The sequence below is a fragment of the Rhinatrema bivittatum genome, chromosome 6, assembly GCF_901001135.1.
Source record: "Rhinatrema bivittatum chromosome 6, aRhiBiv1.1, whole genome shotgun sequence".
Taxonomy (NCBI): domain Eukaryota; kingdom Metazoa; phylum Chordata; class Amphibia; order Gymnophiona; family Rhinatrematidae; genus Rhinatrema; species Rhinatrema bivittatum.
In genome coordinates, this window is record NC_042620.1 from 106483017 (window position 1) to 106508676 (window position 25660).

A 25660-nucleotide genomic window follows, 5' to 3' on the forward strand; every position below is an offset into this window, starting at 1 on the left:
ACTTAGCTTTGATTTGGAAAAGGCCTTCGACAAGGTGAATTGGATGTTTATGTTTGAAACCCTGAGAGAGGTAGGTATTGATGGTCATTTTTTGCTTATTATCCAAGTCCTTTATAATAACCCGACTGCTTCCATTCTTGTTAACAGTATGAGTTCTGAAATGTTTCCATTGCAAAGCAACATGCAGCAGGGGTGCCTGTTATCTCTGCTTTTTCTCATTTCATTGGAACCACTTCTATGAAGAATACATGCTAATGATGATAGTATTAAGGGAGTGCCTCTGAAACAACCACCCAATTTGAGTTTTAAATTGGCAGCCTTTGCTGACATTTTGATTCATTTTTGTGAGCTAGCTATGTCTTTGGTAGCCCTTTTAGGTGAATTTTCAGCTTATGGAAGATTGACTTATCTAAATTTAATTGTCGGCCGTCCAGAAGCATTGCTGATATCTGATGCAGTGATCACAGATTCAGGTCCTGTTTTTCCTATGAAATGGACTATTGATTCCTTCAAATATTAGGGATTAGGCTACATAAAGACCTATCTAAAATGTAATCACTCGGTATTCAAGAACTATTGGCACACACCAAAATGACCTTTGAAAAGTGGATTGATTTTCCATTATCTATATCAGTTAGCGTAAATCTTTTTCAAATGAAACTTCTCCTGAAATGGTTGTATATGTTTCAGACAATATCTGTGTTTTTAACCTAAACCTAAAGGGAGGTGCTGGCAATCAATAGACTTATTCAGCAGTTTGTATGGTGGTGTAAGAAACCACATATAGCCCTATTCATATTAATAAGAAGACGTGATAAGGGGGGATTGGATTTGGCTAATTTGAAGTTGTACTGTTTGGTATGTAACATATGGCATTTGGGGGATTGGTTGATGAGTTTTAGTTTTAAACTGCTTTGGCCTGTGAGAGAGATTTCCTTACTCCGCTGCATCTTAGGTATGTTCCGTACAGCCCTAGATCTGTTTTGACGTTCCCTCTGCAGAGTAGTGTTTTCATTATGCCGCTTTGCAAAACATGGAAATGGTTGAATATTAAGCCTCAATTAAATTGTAGGTAGACCCAATTTCTTCCTATTAGGGGTAATAGAAACCTTGCCCCAGGATTACATTCCAGAATTTTCAAGGATTGGGGATCAAGAGTTTTCAGTGCTCACTCAGCTTTTTGATGAGGAGGTGGGGAGATGCTTTAATTTCAGGATCTTCAGTGAGAATATGTTAGACCAAAGTCACTTCTATGCTTATTTACAAATTTACCACAAAGCTAACTCCTTGGATCTGCAAGAATTTAAACATGACAATTGAGAGTTCCTTTGGGATTTCTTTGACTTAGAGGATCCCGGTTGTCACACAATATCATTTTTCTATACATTTCTTAATAAAAGAGAAACATTGCTTCAATTTACAAATGTACTATGGATTGGCAGTAGGAATTGGAGTTGGCTTCTTCCCCACCTCAATAACTAAAATATTTCTCTAGGATCCATACTATTATTACGAATGTAGGCCTGCGAGAAATGTATTATAAGTTTATCATGCAGTCATACATATTTTGTAAACAAGCTTTTACTTGGAAATTCTGTCAATCAGAAAGTGGCCTCAAATGTCAGTCAGACGAGGGTTTGTTAGGATAGGTGTGGTCATGTTCCACTATTAAAGAATTTAGGGGTAAAGTGCAGCAATATATACATGAAATTATGAAGTATCCATACCTTTAAGGATCCAGATTTTTCTTTTTGATACTCTACATCAAATAGTCTTTAAAGATAAGTCTACAAGATTGTGGGTAAGAAAAGTATTGTTGCTGGTAAAGAAAGCCATTTTACAGAAGTGGTTGTCCTCCAAGGCCCCTATACTCATACAACTGTCTTGCTATCCATCAGCAATGTATTATGGAACTGCATGTACATAAAATTTATTTGAAAATTAAGCAAAAAACTTTCCTGAAAGTTTGAGACTCATCTACAATCGCTGCCTCATCGGACAAGAAGTCTAATTGTAAACACAGCACAGTGAAAGTTGAACATGTATTATTGCCTGCCTTGTAATTCTGTTATCTGCTAAGTATGCATGGGTGGGAGAGGGAGGGAGGGCAGAGTGAGGGAGTTTTCAGGTGTTTGTGGTTCATGTATCACATGTGTATCTGCATTGGTTTGTGGAGATGTAACGTGTCACACCTCTCTACATAGTTGTTATGATGTATTGATTGTGTGTTAAATATAAATTAAAATATTTAGAATTAAAAATTGAGAATAGGTTTGGAGCAGAAGTAGCTTGGATATGTCCTGTATATCTGGACTGCTCTCGCTGGATGAAGAGAGAGGAGAAATTTACATTTACCTGATAATTTCCTTTCCTCAAGTCCAGCTAGACCAGTCCAGAATCTGCCCAATGCTGCCACACTGGAGATTTCTCCTGATGTAAATTACAGAGAAAGTTCATGTGAGAAGTTAATAATGTTGCCTGATAGGTCAATACCATAACAATAACCTATCTGTTTTTTTAAATGTTTGTTTATTCAGACTATACTGTCCTGGAGGGTACCCTGGTTTGGAGGGAGGGAGAGTTGGTAAATAATTGATTAGCTTGTTATAAGATACTGCAGGCTGAGGTCAGCATGAGAGCCTATAAGGGGTGACATCAGCAAAGCTGTTAATCTCTGTCTCAATCCGCAAGTTATTTAGCATAACCCATACAGCTGGACTGGTCTGGTTGGACTCAAGGAAAGAAAATTATTAGGCAAGTGTAAATTTCCCCTTTGTATATTGTTACGCCTGTTAAGAGGCCTGTGAGGTCTCGAAAGCACATATAATTTTAATATAGTAAAACTGTGTGTAATAGTTCTATTTACAGATAGGGTAATTTTCTGTGGGTAAAGCACTACTTCTGCAGATAAAGTAGTGCTATACTTATAGAAGTGGCCCTTTATAAAAGTACAAGACTGATAAGTTGTAAAATTACATGCATAAAATTACACGTGTATATACTGCATACTTTTATACACATAGGGGACAGGTGTTCCAGGGGGTGGAATCTGGGCAAGGCTGAGACTTGAGGCATACTTTTTGATTTTATAAAATATGAAGCAGATGTTAAGTGCCATGTGTCTGTCTAAATTCGTACTTAGTATAAATGGTGGCATTTGAAAATCCTTCTGTGCTGACTGGTCCCAAGATAGCTGGATAATATGTTATCTGGCTAAAAAGATAACCAGCTAGCTTGGGAGCATTCCGCAGTGGAGCCAGTTATTTGGCTGAGTTGACCTGATAAACACTGATTTTCAGTTTTATCCAGCTGAGATAACCAGATAATTTTAGGATAGCTGAAGAGCAGTACTAGAGTTAGCTGGATAAACATATCCAACTAACTTTAAGATAGCCGGGTATATTCAGCTGCACTTCCACACTGCTGAATATCTTGGCTAAGTCAGCTGGATCCTTCTTCAAATTTTTGAAGGATGTTTTGGCTAAAATAGCTTATTTAAGCTCACCTTTTAACCACGCTGGTAATCGTTTTGCCTTCCTTCCACATTTCTTAATTCATGGAATACATCCGGACTGTGCTTCTAAGATTGTATTTTTAAACAATGTCCACTCCTGTTGTACAAAGTTCTTTAGACAGCTCCTTGGTGCTCATGATAGGGACTTTGTGATGAATTTATCCTGTCATCATGTGACTTGGTATTTATTTAACACAGGTGGAGCCAATTCACTTTGTGTGTGCTTTTGATAGCGATTGGTTACACTAGGGGTTTAAGTATTTAGGATTGCTGCAGAAATATAATTGAGGGTGGATACTTAATCAAGATATTCCATTTTTAAATTCTACTTCATTTTCTAAGGAATTCTGGAATATATTTTTTACTTTGCAGTTTTGAGGTAGATATGTGAATGCATGGAACAGATATTGATTTAATGCATTTTACTTCCAGGCTATCAGGCAATAAAAGGTTTATGGAGCTATATTCTGTATCATTTTAGTAGCTCTCCTCTAGATTGCCACTTTTCTTTCTTTAGCCTTCCAATGATGTGGTCTCCAGATTGGACACAATAGTTTACCTTGGGTGACAATGATGATTTTGTACAGTAATTATCTCCTTTCTGTTATCCACCCTAATATTCCAATGGTTTTCCCCATTGTTTTGTTGCATTTTGTTTCCTAAGAAGCCTGATTAGACGTAATTTCCTCTAGTAGAGATAAATTATTTTTTTATTTAAACATTTTTATATACCGGCATTAGTTGTGGACATCATGCCGGTTTACATCAAAAATTGGTAAAGTATGGAAATTACATATTAACAGGGAATTCGAAACTGGGAAGAGGGTAAATAATTAGTTAGGATAGACGAGAAATAATAGTAACATAAACATTAACATGGTTCCTCGGTGTGAACGAGGAGAGGGATAGCAACATATGGTTCCTCAGTATGAGGAAGATGTAACAGACGCAGTGTGGTCTATTTTTTATTGGAGGAGGTGTGGGAAAAACAGTGATCCACTAAATATACTCTGACAATTAATATTTGTTTTTCACTTCAAACATCATATAATAAAACAGTAAATATAGTTGCCATCCAATAACAAATACATATAAAATTAATATTATATGTTATATAGTACAGCGTGTACTTCGATACCAAGATAAAGCCTAAGGTAGGTTAGGCTGTGTAGTATTGCATCAGAAATAGACAGACTAAGTGGATCTGTTGATCCTTATGTCATCATTTGCATTTTATTGAACTCAAAAGGAAGATGGCTTTTTTACTGTTCCTGCCCTATCACACTTTCTGAAGAGTTCCCCCTCCTCCCCCCAATTAGTTTCTACAATGCAACATTATACACACTGGGGTCCATATTCAGTAACGGGCCAATTCAGTAAAGTCCGCGGGAGAGCGGACGAACGCCCGCTCTCCCGGCGTGCGCACAGGCCACTCGCCTGTGCGCGTGATTCTGTATTTAAATTAGATGGTGCAGTAGAAACGGGCAAAAGGTGTCCCTAGCGCCTCCTTTTGACCCGGAGTGGCAGCTGTCAGCGGGTTTGACAGCCGACACTCAATTTTGCCGGCGTCGGTTCTCGAGCCTGCTGACAGCCACGGGCTTAGAAACCGGACGCCAGCAAAATTGAGTGTCCAGTTTTCGGCCCGACAGCCGCGGGCCCATTTAAAATTTTTTTTTTCTTTTTTTACTCTTCAGGACCTCCGACTTAATATCGCCATGATATTAAATCGGAGGGTGCACAGAAAAGCAGTTTTTACTGCTTTTCTGTGCACTTTCCCGGTGCCGGCAGAAACTAGCGCCTACCTTTGGGTAAGCGCTAATTTCTTAAAGTAAAATGTGCGGCTTGGCTGCACATTTTACTTTCTGTATCGCGCGGGCATACCTAATAGGGCCATCAACATGCATTTGCATGTTGAGGGCGCTATTAGGTGCCGCGGGTTGGACACGCGTTTTCCGCCCTTTACTAAATAAGGGGTAAGGGAAAACGCGCGTCCAAGGGCAGGTTAACAGTGCGCTCCGTCGGAGCACACTGTACTGTATCGGCCTGTTAGTTGGTTAGTGGACAAGTTATCTGGCCAAAGTTAGCCTGATAACTTGTCCCATATATTCAGCGGGATAAATGTCCTACTGAATATAGCCATCCTAAAGTTATCCAGCTACGTGTAGCTGAATAACAAATACCTAACTGGCTATCTTTGAATATACTCTATATAAACACCACGAAAAACAGTGATCCACTAATATATGATCATATCAAGAAAGAAACGACTGTTCTATCACTGTGAATAAGAATTATTTTCTGTTTGATTTATCAATGTCTTGTGTCAATTTCGTTATTGTCTTTCAAAAAATATTGATCCACTCAGTGTGTAGGTGTTGACGACAATAATGAAATTGACACAAGACATTGATAAATCAAACAGAAAATAATTCTTATTCACAGTGATAGAACAGTCGTTTCTGTTCTTGATATGATCATATGTTTGAATATAGCCAGTTAAGTTTGTTATACGGCCTTGTGTGACCAGATAATGCACTACTTAACTGGATATCTTTAAAATATATCAGGCTAAGAAGTGCTGTCATCACTCAAAAACAGACTAGAAGGTGGCCAAACCCCTCTCTGCGCCCCGCAAAGTGTGATACTAAAGCCGTGTCAACTTAAGTTGACGTTTACACTTCCAGCTCTGCTGTGTCAGAGCAGCGCTGGAGGCACCGGGAGTGTTGTAGAGGGTCCCTCACTCCCAGCACAGATAAAAAAGATAGCCGGAATGGGAAGGGGCAGAGGGATGGAATTTTGGGGGGGGGGGGGGGGGGGGCAGGTGCCAGGATTCTTCATTGTGGGTGGATGGGGGAAAAGGCTGGGAGGCAGCCGCTCGGTGTGTTTCACAGTCAGGACTGTGGCCTGGCATACAAGACTGTGCACTTCATCAAGCTTTAAAAAGGTTTCGGGAGGGGGGATGGGGTAGGAGACTACGGACTGACAAGGCTTTAGTATCACGCTTTGTAGTCTGTACTTTATTTTGTTGGGTAATGGCTGCACTACGTAGCCGGATATCTTTTAAGGATATCCAATTGAGTAGCGTGTTATCTGACCACATAAGGCTGCTCAGAAGCAGGTCTAAAATTATACAGCTAACCTAGCTGAATATATCCGATATTCGGCTAGGTTAGCCAGATAACTCAACCCCTCCCGGAACGCCCCCAAAATGCCCCTTTTTTATCCAGCTAAATTATAGCCGGATAACTACTTATCCATATATAATTTAGACTGATAAGAGGCTGAATATGTTACATTTGCTATTTAGACAGATAACTTTTCACTTATCAGTCTAAACGGCTTTTGAATATGGACCTCATTATGAGGCTGATATTTAGTGCTACTTAGCTGGATAAATAGGGTTTTATCCAGCTAAATGGCAGCTGCTAAATATCCGGCTATGTTCAGCAGCTACCACTTAGCCAGATAAGTATAAAGCAGATAGCCAGATATCTTAGGGGTGGACAATGGGTGGATCAAGGCAAGGCAACTTATCAGGTTATCCTAACTATAGCTTATCCAGTTATATTCAGCAGCATATCCCTTCTAAGTTAGCTGGATAATTTATATCCAGATAAGTTAGATAACCGGATATCTCTGAATATTCAGCTCTTCATGTCCATGGATATTCAAATGATTACATAAAGAATGGATATATGTTAAGGTGAGGTAATACAGTATATGAGCTGTGTAAGAGAATGACCCTGTTTTCCTCCCTTTTGTGTGTGGGGGACCAGACAGGGAGCCTGGTCCACCTTAAATCCCACAGAGGAAAAGAGGTCTGTGGGCATGACCCAGCTAGGGCTGGGATAAGAGCTCAAGCCCAGTTGTGTTCAGGGGACCTCTATGCCTCCAGGAGGAAGGCAGGTCCTGTAAAGCACTCTGTCCAACATAGAAGAGAGTGAGTGTACACTGACCAGAAGCAAGGCAGTCTACAGTCCCTGTATGTGTAAGTGACTACTGTTAAGGTAGGAAGTCCATTGTGAAATATTGTTTGTTTAATAAAGTTTTATCTGCATCAGAAATGCTGGAGTCTATGTGGCTTTCTGTCTCCAGCCAGGGAAGTACCACTTAGTCTCCCACAAGCTGCTAAAATAAATACCTCCATAAAATTGATTCATCAAACATTTGCCCTGTTCTTGGCCTATGGAAAATCAAATCCTCTGAGTTTTGGAAATGGGCAAATACTTTTTGATTTATCACCACTGTCCACAGAAGAAATTAAGTTTGATATTAATATAGTACAACTTTGATTTTGGTTATAATAATACATGTGAAAGCAGTTGATTTAAAGGAGATCACTTTTTTGTAAATGATACTTAGCAAATGTAGTACTGGTAATGAAGTTTGTAATTTATTTATTTATTTATTTTTTAGACAAGCCAGTCTTTTAGACCATGCAACTTTATTAATGAAGCAAGCTTTCTTTTTTTGTGTTCTTTCATGTTTTGTTTTTCTGTATCTTTCTTTTATTCTGCACAGGAAATGCAACAGCAGAGTATTTATATACAACCCTAAAAAGGGAGACTGGAAAGATATTCCTCCCATGAGGACAGCTCGCTCAATGTGTGGTGTGACTGTGCATAAGGGCAAGATCTTTGTTGCTGGTGGTGTTACTGAAGATGGCTTGACTGCCTCAGTTGAAGCATTTGATCTTGCTAGTAACAAGTTAGTGTATTTTCAAACTTTTTATACATTTTGAGGTTGACAGTTAAAAGGGTTATCTGGACAGCTTTTGAATCTACCTGGACAAACCCCAAGGTTTGAATTTCCCACTCTGCCAAGCAGGGTCATTAGCCAGAAAAGAAAGAGGTGGTGTGGGGTGTTCCGAGGGGCATAGCTTAAGTTTATCCAGCTAACGCTGAATATCAGTGCCAGCCAGATAAAGTTGTCTGGTTAACTGTTTGGGAAAAACTGTAGGCCTAAAGTTAGCTAGATGATAAAAACAGCGGCCAATTTCCCTCCCCACCCCTCAATATTATTCCAAAATGTAAATATGATGTGTGACCAAGCAGACCCTCCCAATATAATTTAAAATTGTCCTACAGCAAATAGGGTACTATCCCCAACCCCTCCTCCTAACTTTAAAAAATATATATTTGTAGCGTGTAGACAGATGGACTCAGGACCAGTGGGTTTATGCTCCCTTGCCAGCAGATGGAGACAGAGCAAGCTGACATCACAAGATATATAGCCCTGCGGTGACCCCAGCCTGCCAGTATTTCCCGTCTCCAGCAGATGGTGGATGTGCATCTCACTATGGAGATTGCTTAAAGGTTTTTGGAAGGAGAAATTTAAAATTCGAAATTCAGGAAAAGAAACCCCCGCACTCCTGCAGTGATACCTAAAGATCCCTTCCAGTTGAGAATTCCTGAGGCGATTTCCATGGTCCCTCAGAGGTGTGCCTTGGTGCGGTAGCTGGGTTTCCCAACGTGGACTTAGCTGCTTAGTTCAGCTAAAAGGCAGCGGGTGCAGGAGGCCGAGTGTGGTGGTGACGGCAGATACCCTCTCCCCCCACATCCAGAGACCGTCTCTGTTCTCAGCCGGTAAACGCTGAGCTCAGATAAGGTTTGAAAAAAAAAAAAAAGGAGAACGTTTTACCCTGAATCAGAGACAGAGGGGTTTCAGAAATTCCTCTGGTCTCTGTTCTCGGCGCGCTCTACTGACTTTCATTCCTGCTTCTGTTGGGATTGGGGAACTGGGCAGCCTGGTAGGTTGAGCGGCCCCCAGTGGGCTAGGCCCTGCACTTAGGCTTTTTCTTGCATGCCACGTGGTAGGCCATGGTGGCCATTTTCATGTGTTCTTGTGCGTGCTCTGCTGCCCTCTATAGGCTGGTGTGTGCAGTGCAGCGACTTTGCACACACGCGATCGGTTTTTGGGTGTGCTTTTTACATGCACAAACTTTTTTATGCGCTTAACTCAGCGCATAGGTTGTGCGTGCGCCTTGCCACGCTTTTTCTAGGTGCTTATTTTTTAGGCATATTTCATTTTGTTTAGTAGTGAACTGCCAATATGATGTAACTACTTAATACATTATCATAAGAACATCATATATCTATGGAATCTTCAGGTTAATTTTCATTCGTGAATCGAGATCTCATATATTGCCAGAGAGAATTTTTTTATATATTGTACACTCTTGCTCTCAAATGTGTGGTTGTTTTAAATGTACACCACCACATAATAAGCACAGTATATAACTGTGTTTTCCTTTTTATAATCATTGGTCTCTGTTTCACAGATTTTATACCTTTTTTAAGTAATAATTTTTGTGCTTTTTTCAGTCAGTTACAAGCAAAGTAACACTTATTTCATGTTGTTTGCTGAACAATTAAACACTGGAGGAGCGATTCAAAATATCCTGCCCGACACGGCTCGTGTTTCGTTGAATGTTTTGTCAGGGGCTATAGCTGTATCTTTTAAGTTTGCTCCAAAGTTTTTTGTGTCACTCGTTTAAGTCATGTTTCAGCATTTCCAAATACAGTTTCCATAGATATATGATGTTCTTGTGATAATGTATTTCATTTTTGAGCACAAGCTGTTCCAATGCACATTTACCACAGCGATGGCACCGGTAAGCAAGAAACCTAAACATCTTCCTATTTGTAATGCCTGTCATATTAGGGCTTCTCAGCCTGACCTGGCTTCTAATCTGTCTCAGCGCTGCTCATGTGCTCAGGAAGAGTCGTCTTCCAAGGATTTTGCTAAACCTGGCTCTTCTCATTCTAATGATCAGTTGGACACAACCTTGACTGGGAGGATGCCAGATCTTGGTTCGTCCTTGACTGGCTCCTCTGCTGGCGAGGGCAGTTCTCTCGGACCAGCTCCAGTTCCTTCTTGGCTTGGTCTGGACCCGGCTGCTTTTACTTGGATGGAATTTTTTCAAGGCTTACAAGCCTTTCTTCAGGCGCAGTCCTCCATTTCCTCCACTCAGCTGGTGGCTCCTCCCTCTTCCAGTCCTATGTATAAGCGCCGAGGCTCACCTCGGCTGCCTGCAGGTGTTCCCGATAGGAATCCGAATGGCACTGATGATGAGTTCAACCCTGATTCCCTGGCAGATGGGGAAGTTCCTCCAGGACTGGAACTGTTTCTAACCATGTTGCTGTTCTTTCATAGAAATGAACTGCCGGCCCTGATTTTCCCAGACCTTGAAATAGCTGGGTGTCCCTGGTTCAGATGCAATGTCAGAGCCAAGGAAGAATCCCATTTTTGGTTTCCTTAAGTAAAGCCTCTTGTTTTTTCCCTATGATGGATGCCATTCAAGAATTGATTGATCTGGAATGGAATGCCCCAGAGGCAAATTTTAAAGGGGGTTGGACATTGGAACTACTGTACCCCTCTGGATCCAGCTGTGAGAAAGCATTTGCCTTTTCCCAAAGTGGATGCTGCGGTATGTGCCATTTCTAAGTGGACAATTATCCCGGTAGAGGGAGGAGCGACCTTGAAGAATGTACATGATAGAAGGATTTAGGCTATTCTGAAGCAAGCCTTTGAGGCAGTGGCAATGAATTTACAGATTGCCTCCTGTTGCACCCTAGTGGCGAGATCTTGTTTGTTTCTCACTCAGGAGGTTGATGAGGCTGGAGGGAATTTCAGAGCAGTTATGGATCCTACTGCCACCTTTTTAGCAGACATAGGCTGTGATCGGACTTTGGTGATAGTGGCCAGGCGTCAACTCTGGTTTGAAATTGGTCAGCTAAATCAAAAAAACAAAAAGCTTCACATGTATGTATGAATAATTTAACATAGATATTATTGAAAGGGATGTTAAGATGAAGAGGAAAAAGACCTCAGAACCTCTATACCTGTTCTAACCAGAACGGTATGGTATTTTTGAGGTTATTCTAATCATAGGTCTTCCGCCGCACATGGATCCTGAGCTTCCCAATGAAGGTTTGCCAACCCACCTTCCAGAACAGGGAATAGAGGGATGTCTGTCTCTTTTATCGGAGGTGGGTCAAGATCACGTCAGACCAGTGAGTCCTGGAGGTGATACGTGAAGGGTATGCACTGGAATCTCGCAGTATTTCTCGGGATGTATTCAGGGTGTCCCCTTGCCACTCCTCCCAGAAAAAGCAGGCAGTGGAGTTCATGCTTCAAAGGCTGCTCAGACTGAGAGCTGTGGTTCTAGTGCTCACGTCTCAAGAAAGTATGGGGCGATATTCCATTTATTTTGTTATGCCCAAGAAGGAAGGCTGTTTTCGTCCAATTCTGGATCTCAAGACTGTCAACCGTCACAGAGTGGAAACCTTACACTCTGTGATAATGGCGGTGCAGTCAGGGAAATTTCTGATCTCCTTGGATCTGTCAGAGGCTTACCTTCATATTCCCAGCCGTTTGGAACATCAATGCTTTCTACGCTTTGCGGTGTTGGGTGCCATTATCAGTTTCAGTTGCTGCCTTTTGGTCTAGCCTCCACTCCCAGAATATTTATAAGATTATGGTGGTGGGAGCAGCCACCTTGCGAAAAGAAAGAATCCTGGTGCACCCATATTTGGACGACTGGCTGATTTGAGCCAAGTCTCAGGAAGAGAACCACTTGGTGACACAATTTGTGATCTCCTTATTGCAGGAGGTTAGTTGGGTGGTGAACCTGACTGAGAGCAATCTTCAACCGTCCCAGTCGTTGGAGTATCTGGGGGTCCAGTTCAACATGAGACAGGACAGAGTTTTCCTACCGGACGTTCGGATCCAGAGATTGACATCTGAAGTGCGTCAGTTGATGAATACCATACGCCCGTCAGTGTGGTCCTACCTACAGGTACTCCGCTTGATAGCAGCTACCCTGGAAGTGGTGCCATGGGCAAGGGCACATATGCATCCTCTTCAGTGCTCTCTGCTATCTCATTGGAACCCACAGTCTCAGCATTATGCGGTTCAGCTCCACTTGCTGAAGGATATCTGCTTCCACCTCCAGTAGTGGTTGCAGGAGGATCATCTGAAAAAGGGAGTTCCCTCATCCTTTCCGGCCTGTTTGATATTCATGACAGATGCGAGTCTCCACAATTGGGGGGTTCACTGTCTGGAGATAATGGCCAAGGGGCACTGGAATGCTGAAGAATCCCACTGGAACTTCAATCACCTGGAGGCCAGGGTGGTACAGCTGGCATTCTTGCAGTTCAGCCACAGGCTGTGGAATCAAGCATTTCGTATGATGTTGGACAACGCGATGACAGTGGCCTATATCAATCACCAGGGAGGAACCAAGAACCAGCAGGTGTTGCAGGAATTAGACCAGCTGATGGAATGGGTGGAAGGTCATCTGCAGATGATCTTGGCCTCTCACATTGCAGGAAAAGACAACATAAGAGCGGACTTTCTCTGCAGGGAGAGTCTTGACCCAGGAGAGTGGGTATTGTCAGCCAAGGCATGTCAGCTGATTGTGGATCGCTGGGGCCTTCTGTTCTTATATATCTGCTGGCAACTTCTCGAAATGTGAAGGTTCCTCTCTTCTACAGTCACAGGAGAGATCCATGGTCCTGGGAATCAACACTCTCGTAAAGGTCTGGCCTGAATACAGATTGCCTTATGCCTTTCCTCCGTGGCCCTTGCTGGGCAGGATAATTCACAAGATCGAAGGCCACAAGGGGCCAGTACTCCCTAGAGGCCTTCGATCTTGGGTGCTAGACAGGACAGGTGTCCATGGTATGCGGATTTGCAACATCTCCTGATGGAGGCCCCCCTTCATCTTCCGCCACACATGGATCTGCTACAGCAGGGACTGGTTCTTCATGAGAATCCAACTCAATTCTGTCTTACAGTTTTGCCCTTGCGAAGGCTCACCTGTTAAAGCATGGTTATTCCTCTGCAGTGATTTCTACTTTACTCTGCGCTCACATGAGAGGTCTTGAACGAGTAGATGTGACTCGGTTATTTACACTTTCGAATAATAGAAGGACTAGGGGGCATTCCATGAAGTTAGCAAGTAGCACATTTAAGACTAATTGGAGAAAATTCTTTTTCACTCAACGCACAATAAAGCTCTGGAATTTGTTGCCAGAGGATGTGGTTAGTGCAGTTATTGTAGCTGGGTTCAAAAAAGGTTTGGATAAGTTCTTGGTGGAGAAGTCCATTAACGGTTATTAATCAAGTTTACTTAGGGAATAGCCACTGCTATTAATTGCATCAGTAGCATGGGATCATCTTAGAGTTTGGATAATTGGATAATTAGATCTTTAGATAATCTTTAGATAATTTAGATAATTATCTAAAGATTATCTAAAAATTATCTAAAGATTATCTAAAGATAATTTAGATAATTATCTTTAGATAATTAGATAATTGGATAATTAGCATGGGATCGTCTTAGAGTTTGGATAATTAACAAAAAAAATCCGAAATAAATAATTGTCAGGTTCTTGTGGCCTGGTTTGGCCTCTGTTGGAAACAGGATGCTGGGCTTGATGGACCCTTGGTCTGACCCAGCATGGCAGTTTCTTATGTTCTTAAGTTCTCCACTTCCTTGGCTTAGGTGTGGGTTTGGAGAGCTTTTGAGGCCTATTGTGAGGAGTGGGGTATTCTTCCTCGTTCAGTTAAGATCTCTCTCATTTTGGATTTTTTGCAGGATGGATTGAATAAAGGCTTGGTCCTTAATTCCTTGAAGGTGCAGGTTGCGGCACTTGCCTGTTTCAGAGGCCTGGTGAATGTTGTTTCCTTGTTGTCTCATCCTGATGTGGCCAATTCTTTGAAGGAAGTGAAGAATCTTAGGCCTCCTTTAGGGTCCATTGTGGAGTCTTAATTTGGTGCTTGACATTTTGGCGGGCCCTCGTTCTGAACACTGCATGGCTATATATTCTGCATGTCAGATTTCTGAGCTGCAGGCCTTGTCTTGCCAGGAGCTATTCCTTTGTTGACTCCAGGGGGTGTGTTACAGCTGTGTACTGTTCCATCCTTCTTGCCCAAGGTAGTCTTGGACTTTCATTTGAATCAATCCATCTTCTTGCCGTCCCTGGATATGGTCAGGGATGTGGAGGAGTTTCACCTTTTGTGCTCCTTGGATGTTAAGTGTCTTGTTTTGCGGTATCTGGAGATCTGAGTCTTTTCAAAAGATGGATCACCTGTTGGTTCTCCATGGCAGCAGTAGACAGGGCGCTCCAGCATCATGGTCTACCATAGCTCATTGAATTAAGGAGGTGATCACGGCTGCATATGTGGATGCTGGAAAGCCATTACCTACTCAAGTTAGGGCCCATTCCACTAGGGCTCAGGTAGTGGTATGGGTAGAGGTTAGTCTTTGTCTCCTGTCGATATCTGCCGAGCTGCAACCTGGTCTTTCTTACTCACTTTTTCCAGGTTTTCTCTTCTGTATGATCAGGCCCAGGAGGATGCAGCTTTTGCATGTGTGGTGTTGACTGGACTGCGGGCAGTTAGAGTCCATCTATCTATATGCTAGGAAATGGAGAAATTACTTACCTGATAATTTTGTTTTCCTTAATGTAGACAGATGGACACAGCTTCTCGCCCTTCTCTGCCACATGAGTGTGTCAATAGGCCTCCTGTGGTGCTCTGGGTCCCAAGAGATTACTGGTAAGTGTTCATCCAGTCCCTAGCTTGGGGTACCTAGAATCTTACATGAGTTCATTGTTTATGGTTGGTTGAGTATTGTTCTGGTTACTTGTTTTTAATCATGATTTTTAATCACGTTTTTTGCTAGTCTGTCCACAGTTGCTTTTGAAAAGAATACTGGCAGACTGGGGTCACTGCAGGGCTATATATACTGTGATGTCAGCTTCTCCATCTCCATCTACTGGCAGGGGAGCATAAACCCACTGGTTCTGAGTCCATCTGTCTACACTAAAGAAAACAAAATATCAGGTAAGTAATTTCTCCAATATGATCCAAAATCCCAACACTCCCCACCTCCCAAAGTTGTTCCAAAAGCAGAGTGGGAGCAAGAAAGGCTATTAACTGACAGCTAGCAGTGAAGTGGACCAGTCCTTTCCCGAGTGCAGTAAATAAATTAATACTTATGTGCCAGTAGTTGTCAGAGCTATCAGTACATAATATTCAGCAAAGCAGAAGCAAGTAACAGACTCTTCTGTTACCACTCTTCTTTTGGAACAGATTTGTGGGTTGTGGCAGAAGGGAGATTTGGACTTTTTGTTGTTGTTAAAGGTAGGGGTGGTAGGGGGAATCACCACTTGGCACAGAACAATTTTAAATGATAGTGTGTGGTGTTTCTACTTGGCTGTGCATCATTTATATATTTTGAACTCATATTGGGGGACTTGGCCACTTGTTTCTTTTCAGTAAGCCAGTCAGCAGCAAAGTTATCTAGATAACTCTATGCAGTTAACTTTGAGTATATTCAGCAACAGCTTTACCACACTAAGGGGCAGATTTGTTCGTGTAACCCGGCGCGAACAAATCTACGCCCGATTTTATAACATGCGCATGCAGCTGCGCGCATGTTATTAAATTCAGGGACGGTGCGCGCAAGGGATGCACAATTGTGCAATTTGCGCGCGCCAAGCCGCGCAGCCTTCCTCCGTTCCCTCCGAGGCCGCTCCGAAATCGGAGCGGCCTCGGAGGGAACTTTCATTCTGCCCCCCCCCCCCCCCCGCACTTTTCCCCCCCTTCCCCTACCTAACCCGCCCCCCAGCCCTACCTAGAACCCCCCCCCCCTTACCTTTGTTGAAGTTACGCCTGCCTCCTGGCAGGCATAACTTACGCGCGCCGACCAATGGCCAGCCCACGATCCCAGGCACAGCGGCAAATGGCCACTGTGCCTGGAGGCTCAGGCCACGCTCCGCCCCGCCCCCCCGGACCGCCCACGACCCGCCCCTTTTTGCAAGCCCCGGGACATACGCACGTCCCGGGGCTTGCGTGCGCCGCCGAGCCTATGCCAGATAGGCTCGGCGCAGGCAGGGGCAGCTTTTCGGGAGTTACGCGTGTAACCCTTTGAAAATCTGCCCCTAAGTGCTGTTGACTGTTTGGCTGAAGTTCCAAGTAACTTTATTGGAATAACTTGTCTACTCACCAGCTTACTGAATATAGACCTGTTTGTTACTACAAATAACATTTTTATAAAATTAGACTAAGGACACAGGTTTAAGTTTTGTTTTTGGTCTGAACCTTGTGTACATTTATTCTTATTGCAAACACCTGTGGATATGCAGGTCAGGAATTTGGGAAGCATGCGCAGTGCTTGCCTGTTCTGGGCTTTACTCTTGTCAATTGCAGTAGTCCCTCAAAATCTTGAACACAGTCCATTTTTGATTAGGTAGCTAAAACAACAACATACTGTTTATTACTAACTTATTGTGGAGAGAAAATATGTATACACTAGAAAACAGAAACAGCTTTGTGAGGGCAGATCAGCTTTGTGAGTGCAGATTATTCTGCCTTCTAAATCTTAGTCTCTGGCGTAAATAATGTTGTCATTTTCTATGTTACTTTTACCCTTAATTGTATACCATACAGTTAGAGGATAACTTTCAAACAACTCTCCGCGGCTGCATGTACGCACATTTATGGCCACGCAGAGCTGTATAATAGTATTTTATAATCTGTACATATTAGATACGCGTGTTTTATAAAATATGCGTATATCTGCTTGTGCACAAGCACATGAAATGCATTGAACACACGTACTTTTCCTATCAATTTCTCCATCTCCTTAGCAGTTTGTGTGTATATATATGCTTATTTTTGCATGCGTAACTCTGAGAATTCACCCCTCAGGTTCCATTGTATACTTGTAAAACAATGCAAGTTAAGTTACAAATTAATGTTTTAAAATTAGTTTCTTCCAGTTCAATGTGTCCAAAGTCAAAACAAAATTATATGTATCAGAAATTCAACATGAGATGCCTATAACTTCATCTTTTAAAATAAACTACTTAGTTCTAATTTCACATAAGCTTGTTAAAAAAAAAGAAAAGATATTTAAAATTCAATTATACAGAGAATAAACAAGAATTCTTTTACTTGGATTATTGCAAGTAATGTGAGAATTATTATATTGTTTACTTTGTGTGAATTTCTTTTCTGTAACTTCCCCAGGTGGGAGACTGTAGCTGAATTCCCCCAGGAGAGAAGCTCCATCAGTTTAATCAGCTTGGCTGGTTCTCTCTATGCTATTGGTGGTTTTGCTATGGTTCAGCTTGAATCTAAAGAATATGTGCCTTCTGAAATTAACGATGTGTGGAAGTAAGTGTAATCTTAGATTCCTGTGATTCACAGAAAGGCTTGGCAGTAGTTCTACTAGCTCTTTCAATTATTAATTTGTCCACTTTCAGGATTCTAAATTTAAAAAGCAGTATATGATAGATATGTACTTACATGTGCAGGCAGAGATTGCAGGTGCCCTTCTCTAAATCCCAGCTCATAAAATTGCTGACCAAGGACTTGTGGAATCTCTTTTAAATGTTTACTTATGTAAGAGATGGCATAGCAGGGCCTGGGTCCAAGTTTGTAATTAACTTGAAAGATGCTATGGTTTATTTAAGGCATAGGCTGTGGAGATGTATGAAAGTGATTTTTTGCTCCATCATCTCCATTGCTTTGAGTTGATGTCACTATAAAGAAACTGTATACGTGTTACTCTAAATGACATAAGGTGCATGCATTGTTTCCAAAGAGACAGAAGCAAAAAAACAAAAGTTGGCTATGGTAAGTCTCCAGGAAATCATTGAACATTTTCCTTCAAGGGGGTTCCATCTTTGAAAAATGTGACCCACCATCAATTGCATAGCTCTCACCCATCTGAATATATTGTGTGAGTGCCCCATTTCTTCTGCCGCTACCTCTAGCGGGGCTGATGCACAGGGTCACCACTCTCTGTGCAACACTAAAACAAGCAAAAACAAAAACAATATTTCACATTCACTGAGTGTTTGCATTGCACTGAGATAATGTTGTTGAGGAGCAATCCTATGCTATAGATGCCTGCAGATTAAAATTAAATCTAAATATTAATAGGTGGGGGGGGGGGGGGGAAATATCAGTTAAATACTGACTGAGCAGTTCAGAAATATGATTAAAGACTAACTCCAACAAGATCCAAGAAATGCAGAAGATGTTTGTTCTTGTCACATTACTGGAGGAATATATCCTTAGAAAATGAAAGATAAAATGTAGCAGGTATAACAATGTATCACAGAGTTAAGGGATATTGATGTGTTTTCTTTTACTTCAGGTATGAAGAGGAGAAGAAGGAATGGAGTGGCATGCTGAAAGAGATCCGCTATGCCTCTGGAGCCACCTGCCAAGCATCCCGCTTCAACCTCTTCAAATTAACTAAATTGTAAACCAATCATGTGCCACTAGAGCTTAAACATTAACTATATTGTGTTTTTAACCATAACTATTTATAGATTTTGCTATTAAAAAATATAAAAAATCTGAACATATTTATAGTTTGAGTCATGTTTAAATGGTCTTGTCTCCAGCTCTAAAGTATTTATAGACTTTTATAGAAAACAAATATTAAATCTTTTTGAAACTCTAAAATTTCAGTCTGAATACTGAACTGGTGAAAGTTGTCTAAGAACGGGTTATAAATTGACATTAAATAGAAAATAAATCTGTTATATAGTTATAATAAAATGTTAATTAAAGAAAACGACTTTCTGTATTTCGTACCATGCTGGCATTTAGTGAGGCCAAATTAGATCTAAAATTCCTCCCTCTCTCATCAGACCCTGAACCAATTGCTCCATAAAACTGTCATTTATTCCATCCAGGAACTTTGTCTGTCTAGCATGTCTTGATGTTACATTTACCCAGTCAGTATTGGGTAACTGAAATCTCCCATTAATACTGCACAACCAATTTGGTTAAGAACATAACATGCCATACTGGGTCAGACCAAGGGTCCATCAGGCCCAGCATTCTGTTTCCAACAGTGGCCAATCCAGAACATAAGAACCTGGCAAGTACCCAAAAACTAAGTCTATTCCATGTTACTGTTGCTAGTAACAGCAGTGGCTATTTTCTAAGTCACTTAATTAATAGCAGGTAATGGACTTCTCCAAGAACTTATCCAATCCTTTTTTAAACCCAGCTACACTAAATGCACTAACCACATCCTCTGGCAACAAATTCCACAGCTTTATTGTGCGTTGAGTGAAAAAGAACTTTCACCGATTAGTTTTAAATGTGCCACACGCTAACTTCGTGGAGTGCCCCCTAGTCTTTCTATTATCTGAAAGAGTAAATAACCGATTCACATCTACCTGTTCTAGACCTCTCATGATTTTAAACACTTCTATCATATCCCCCCCCTCCGCTGTCTCTTCTCCAAGCTGAAAAGTCCTAACCTCTTTAGTCTTTCCTCATAGGGGAGCTGTTCCATTCCATCAGCTTCCCTAATTCCATTCCATTAGCTTCCCTAATTTCTCTTAGCATTTCACTGTCCGTCTCACCATCTTGGCCAGGTGGACGGTAGTATACTCCTTTCTCACAGGACAAGCAGGATGGTTGTCCTCACAAATGGGTGACATCGAGGATGGAGCCCACCACGGAAAACTTCTGTCAAAGTTTAAACAGAACTTTGACTGGCCCCTACTGGGCATGCCCAGCAAGGCACTGACCCTGCAGCCAGCAGGGGTCTCCCTTCAGTCTTCTTTTTTCCGCGCAGCAGTTGCCACGCGGTGAAAGGAGCTCTCTAACCACGTTCCTGACAGGAATTTGGAAGTTAATTTCCTAAGAAAATTTGCCCCTCAGGGGTCTCCCTTCGACAAATTTTTAGTCATCTTACGGAACCCGGTAAGTTTTTTGCCTTTTTCCATCGACTACCGTCGAATTTGGCCCTTGAGGCCTGTTGGCACTTACCGATCCCCAGCCTAAATTTTGGCTTCAGGCCATGGCAACGGGGTTCCGCCGTTGTCCGGATTGTACCCGGACTATGTCCATCACAGACCCCCACAGGGTTTGTGTGATGTGTTTGGGTAGTGAGCATGATGTCCTGACTTGCACCAAATGTGCCTTAATGACACCCAAGGGTCGCAAAGCCAGGATGGAGAAGATGGGGCTCCTCTTCCATGCACCCACCCCAACGCCATCGATAGCATCGACGTCATCGGAACCGGCACCGTCGAAGTTGTACCATCATCGTCAACCCTCCGGTGACCGTCCGCCATCGATCGCTTCTCGGCCGTCGACTCCCGTCCCTTCCCCGGATGGGCGAGGGGATCGGAAGGAAAAGCACCGCTATCGACGGCACAAATCTCGGCCTGTCGAGGATCCACAGCCATCGACCTCTGCTCAAGCCGAGCCACCGACAAAGAAGCCGCGAACAGACCGGACACCCTCCACGTCTCGTTCGCAGGCATCGAGGAAACCCTCACCCTCCCGGGGTGCGGGGGCCGTGATCCCACCGGTTACGGTGGTCCCTCCGGCCCTGCCTCAGCCTCCCTCTCCCGTCAAGCCGGGTATGGTTACCCCTGGTCTCCGGGCAGAACTGGACCGGCTGGTCCAGGAGGCCATCGAGAAAGCGATGAAGAAATTGCAACCTCCATCGGCACCGTCTCCGGCACCGGTTCCAGTGCCGCCCCCGGCACCGACACCGGCACCGGCTTCGCCACCGAGGAGGGAACCGACCACCGAGCCGTTGATACAAGCGCTAGCACCGCTACTGAGCCGCATGGAGGCGCTCATGACGGCCCTTCCATCGGTGATTCCAGTGCCATCGACAACACCACCGTCTCCGACTGGATTTTCATCGGCAGGAGAAACACCGTTCCGGATTCCCCCTTCCGGGGTGGTTCCATCGGTGCCTTCTGGTATATCTCCACCGATATATCCTTCGGTTCCATCCATTCCACGCCAGGCACCGATTCCATCGACAGCACCGAAGCCATCGATGCCATTTCTGGTTCCACCTACGGCACCGATTCCACCTCGGTTTCCATCGATGCCTTTAGAGCCTCAGCCAGGTCCATCAGGGTTACAAACCCCACTTGATCCCTACGATACCTGGGGTGATGATGATGATACATCTTCTGACACGGATTTGCCTTCGCCTCCATCTCCTACAGAGAGTAGAAAAAGATCTCCTCCTGAGGATCTATCTTTCATTAACTTTGTGAAAGAGATGTCAGAAGTTGTACCTTTTCAACTACAATCTGAAGCTGATGACAGACACCAGATGATGGAACTCCTTCAATTTCTGGATGCTCCAAAAATCATCGCTTCCATCCCTATACACCAGGTGTTTTTGGATCTGCTCAAGAAAAACTGGGAATCTCCTTCATCAGTGTCCCCAGTTAACAAAAAAGCTGACTCCACCTACCTTGTCCAGTCAGCACCAGGTTTCCAAAAACCTCAACTGGATCATCGCTCTGTTGTGGTTGAGTCCGCGCAGAAGAAGGCCAAGCGTCTTAAGCCACACTCTTCTACCCCACCTACCAGGGACAACAAGTTCCTAGATAGTGTTGGACGGAAAGTCTATCATGGAGCTATGTTGATTTCACGCATAGCTTCATATCAACTTTATATGACTCAGTACAACAGAGCCATCCTTAAGCAGATGCAAGACTATGCTGACACGTTACCAGACCAATACCAACCGCAGCTTCAAGCCCTTCTTCACAAGGGATTTGAGGCAGGGAAGCACGAGATTAGGACTGCCTACGACATATTCGATGCTTCCACAAAAGTTTCAGCCACAGCCATCTCAGCCAGACGTTGGGCTTGGTTAAAATCATCCAACCTTCGCCCAGAGGTTCAGGATCGTCTTGCTGATTTACCCTGCTTAGGCGATAATTTGTTTGGAGAGCAAATTCAGCAGATTGTGGCGGAGTTGAAAGACCACCATGAGACGTTGAAACAACTCTCATCTGTCCCACCTGAGCTGACCTCCAAGCAACCGCAAAAGAAAGACTCTAAGAAGTCATTCTTTCGACCACGCCGTTATTACCCTCCATTGGCCAGGCCTCGTCCAGCTCGATCCTCTACTAGGCCTCAGCCGTGTCAGCCTAGGAAACAAAGGCCTACTGTAGCCCCTCCTCCTGGGCCTGCGGCTGGCCTTTGACTCCCCTGTAGGGAACACATGCCAAACCCCTCTTCCGGACATCCCTGTAGGAGGTCGACTGTACCATTTTCTACAACCTTGGTTACAGATCACCTCAGATCAGTGGGTGCTAACAATTATCGCACAGGGTTACCACCTCAACTTCATAACTCTTCCGGCAGACTCCCCGCCTCTTCAAGCGTGGAGTCTATCCACCCATTTGGCTCAATTACAACAGGAAGTATCCCTTCTTCTGCAATCAAATGCTATAGAACCTGTTCCTCCCTCTCAACGAGGCAAGGGATTCTATTCCAGATACTTCCTAATACCAAAGAAATCGGGGGGACTACGTCCCATTTTGGACCTTCGAGCCCTCAACAAATACCTTCAAAAAGAGAAGTTCAAAATGGTAACCCTAGGCGCGCTGCTCCCTCTGCTACAAAGAGGGGATTGGCTGTGCTCTCTCGACCTCAAGGACGCTTATACCCACATTGCGATCACACAATCCCATCGCAAATATCTGCGGTTTCTAGTTGGCCACGACCATTATCAATACCGTGTCCTCCCTTTCGGTCTAGCTTCTGCCCCACGAGTCTTTACCAAATGTCTCGTAGTGGTAGCAGCATTCCTCAGGAAGGAAGGTGTCCACGTCTACCCATACCTGGACGATTGGCTAATCAGGGCCTCCACCCAACAGATAGCTCAATCCTCCCTAAAATTGACAATTCAAACACTCCTTTCCTTAGGGTTTCTCGTCAATTACGAGAAATCTTGCTTAGTCCCGTCTCAAACCTTATCCTTCATTGGGGCAGACTTGGACACCTTACAGGCAAAGGCTTACCTTCCTCTTCAGAGGGTCCACACCCTAATGTCCCTGGCTCGCCAGCTCCAGTCTCAGAACACTGCCACGGCTCGCCAGTTCCTCATTCTCCTAGGGCACATGGCATCCTCGGTTCAAGTCACTCCCATGACCCGACTAGCCATGAGAGTAACACAATGGACTCTACGACACCAATGGATTCAAGCTTTTCAGCCTCTGTCCTCCATAGTCACAGTCACACAAGCGCTGCGCCTATCCTTAACCTGGTGGACGACTCAGGTCAACCTCCTTCAGGGCTTACCCTTTCTTCCACCGGATCCGCAAGTAATCCTAACCACCGACGCTTCTCACATCGGTTGGGGAGCCCATGTGGACGACTTTCAAACCCAAGGGTTATGGTCCAAAGAGGAAGCTGAACACCAGATCAATTTCCTGGAACTTCGAGCAATCCGCTATGCGCTCCGCACTTTCAAAGATCATCTCTTTCATCAGATAATCTTAATCCAGACGGACAACCAAGTGGCCATGTGGTACATAAACAAGCAGGGAGGCACAGGCTCCTTCCTTCTGTGTCAGGAAGCTGCGCAGATCTGGGCGGAAGCCCTCTCCCACTCCATGTACCTCAGGGCCACTTACCTGCCAGGAGTAGACAATGTATTGGCAGACCAGCTGAGCCGTGTCTTCCAACCGCACGAGTGGTCACTCGATCCTCTGGTAGCGACCCTCTCTGTTTCACAAGTGGGGTTCTCCCCGCATAGACCTCTTTGCGTCCCCTCAGAACCACAAAGTGGACGATTACTGCTCTCTCATTCGGAGCCAGCACTCTCGGCCGAGGGATGCATTCTCCCTCAAGTGGACAACCGGTCTGCTCTATGCATTCCCTCCACTTCCTCTTGTGTCAAAGACTCTCGTGAAGCTACGCCAGGACGGGGGGAACCATGATCCTGATAGCACCTTACTGGCCACGCCAAGTATGGTTTCCAATACTCCAGGATCTCTCCATCCGCAGGCACATTCCTCTGGGAAAGGACCCGCATCTGCTCACTCAAAACGACGGATGCCTCCTCCATCCCAACCTCCAAGCCTTGTCCCTGACGGCATGGATGTTGAAAGGTTAGTCCTTCAGCCTTTCAACCTTTCAGATTCCGTTTCTCGGGTCCTGATAGCTTCACGAAAGCCTTCCACAAGAAAGTCTTACTCATACAAATGGAAAAGGTACACATCATGGTGCACTTCTCAGTCCCTTGATCCCCTTTCCTGTCCAATCTCCAAATTCTTGGACTATTTATGGCATCTCTCTGAATCAGTTCTTAAAACCTCTTCTATCAGAATGCATGTCAGTGCGGTAGCCGCCTTCCATAAAGGTGTACAGGGTGTCCCTATTTCAGTACAACCCCTAGTAACACGTTTTCTTAAAGGCTTGCTCCATCTGAAGCCACCCTTACGTCCTCCGGCCCCATCTTGGGACCTTAACCTGGTTCTTGGTCGTCTAATGAAACCTCCTTTCGAACCTCTGCACTCCTGTGAGTTAAAGTATCTCACATGGAAAGTGTTATTCCTTTTGGCTATCACTTCAGCTCGCAGGGTTAGTGAATTGCAGGCCCTAGTTACCTATCCGCCTTACACTAAGCTCCTGCAGGACCGGGCGGTACTCCGCACTCACCCTAAATTTTTACCTAAGGTAGTTTCTGAGTTTCATATTAATCAATCCATCATACTACCTATCTTTTTTCCCAGGCCCCACTCCAACTCCGGGGAACAGACTCTGCATACCCTAGACTGCAAACGAGCTCTAGCTTTTTATCTAGACCGTACAGTTGCTCACAGGAAGAGCACTCAATTATTTGTCTCTTTTCATCCTAACAAGTTAGGACATCCTGTGGGTAAGCAGGCTCTTTCCTCCTGGTTGGCGGACTGCATTTCTTTTTGCTATCAGCAAGCTGGCATTCCCTTTCAAGACCGTGTGAAAGCACACTCTGTGAGGGCCATGGCGACGTCAGTGGCACACCTTCGATCGGTGCCGCTTCCTGACATCTGCAGGGCTGCAACCTGGAGTTCTCTCCATACCTTTGCAGCCCACTATTGTTTGGACAAAGCTGGAAGACAGGACTCCATCTTCGGCCAATCTGTCTTGCGTAACCTTTTTCCAACGTGATGTACCAACACCCTTCCACCTTCCCGGTAGGGTGCGGATGCCCTTTACCAAATTCCACCCCCGTTGTAGTGCCTGTTGCACGTCATTGGGTGCATTTGGTTCAAGTCAGGACATCCTCAGCTCGGTACTCACCCATTTGTGAGGACAACCATCCTGCTTGTCCTGTGAGAAAGCAAA

The 25660-nt window shown here is 43.9% G+C and overlaps 1 protein-coding gene across 1 annotated transcript in view; it reads left to right on the top strand.

Annotated features, from left to right (window-relative positions):
- The window catches only part of KLHL41 (kelch like family member 41), a 44095-nt gene extending 25189 nt beyond the window's left edge, over positions 1–18906 (top strand). Inside the window, exons 4-6 of the mRNA XM_029605682.1 lie at positions 8036–8221; positions 17558–17704; positions 18693–18906. Coding sequence (XP_029461542.1) covers positions 8036–8221; positions 17558–17704; positions 18693–18804 — 445 coding nt within the window. The 3' untranslated portion in view covers positions 18805–18906. The remainder of the gene's footprint in view (positions 1–8035; positions 8222–17557; positions 17705–18692) is intronic.
- The last annotated feature ends 6754 nt before the right edge of the window (positions 18907–25660 follow it).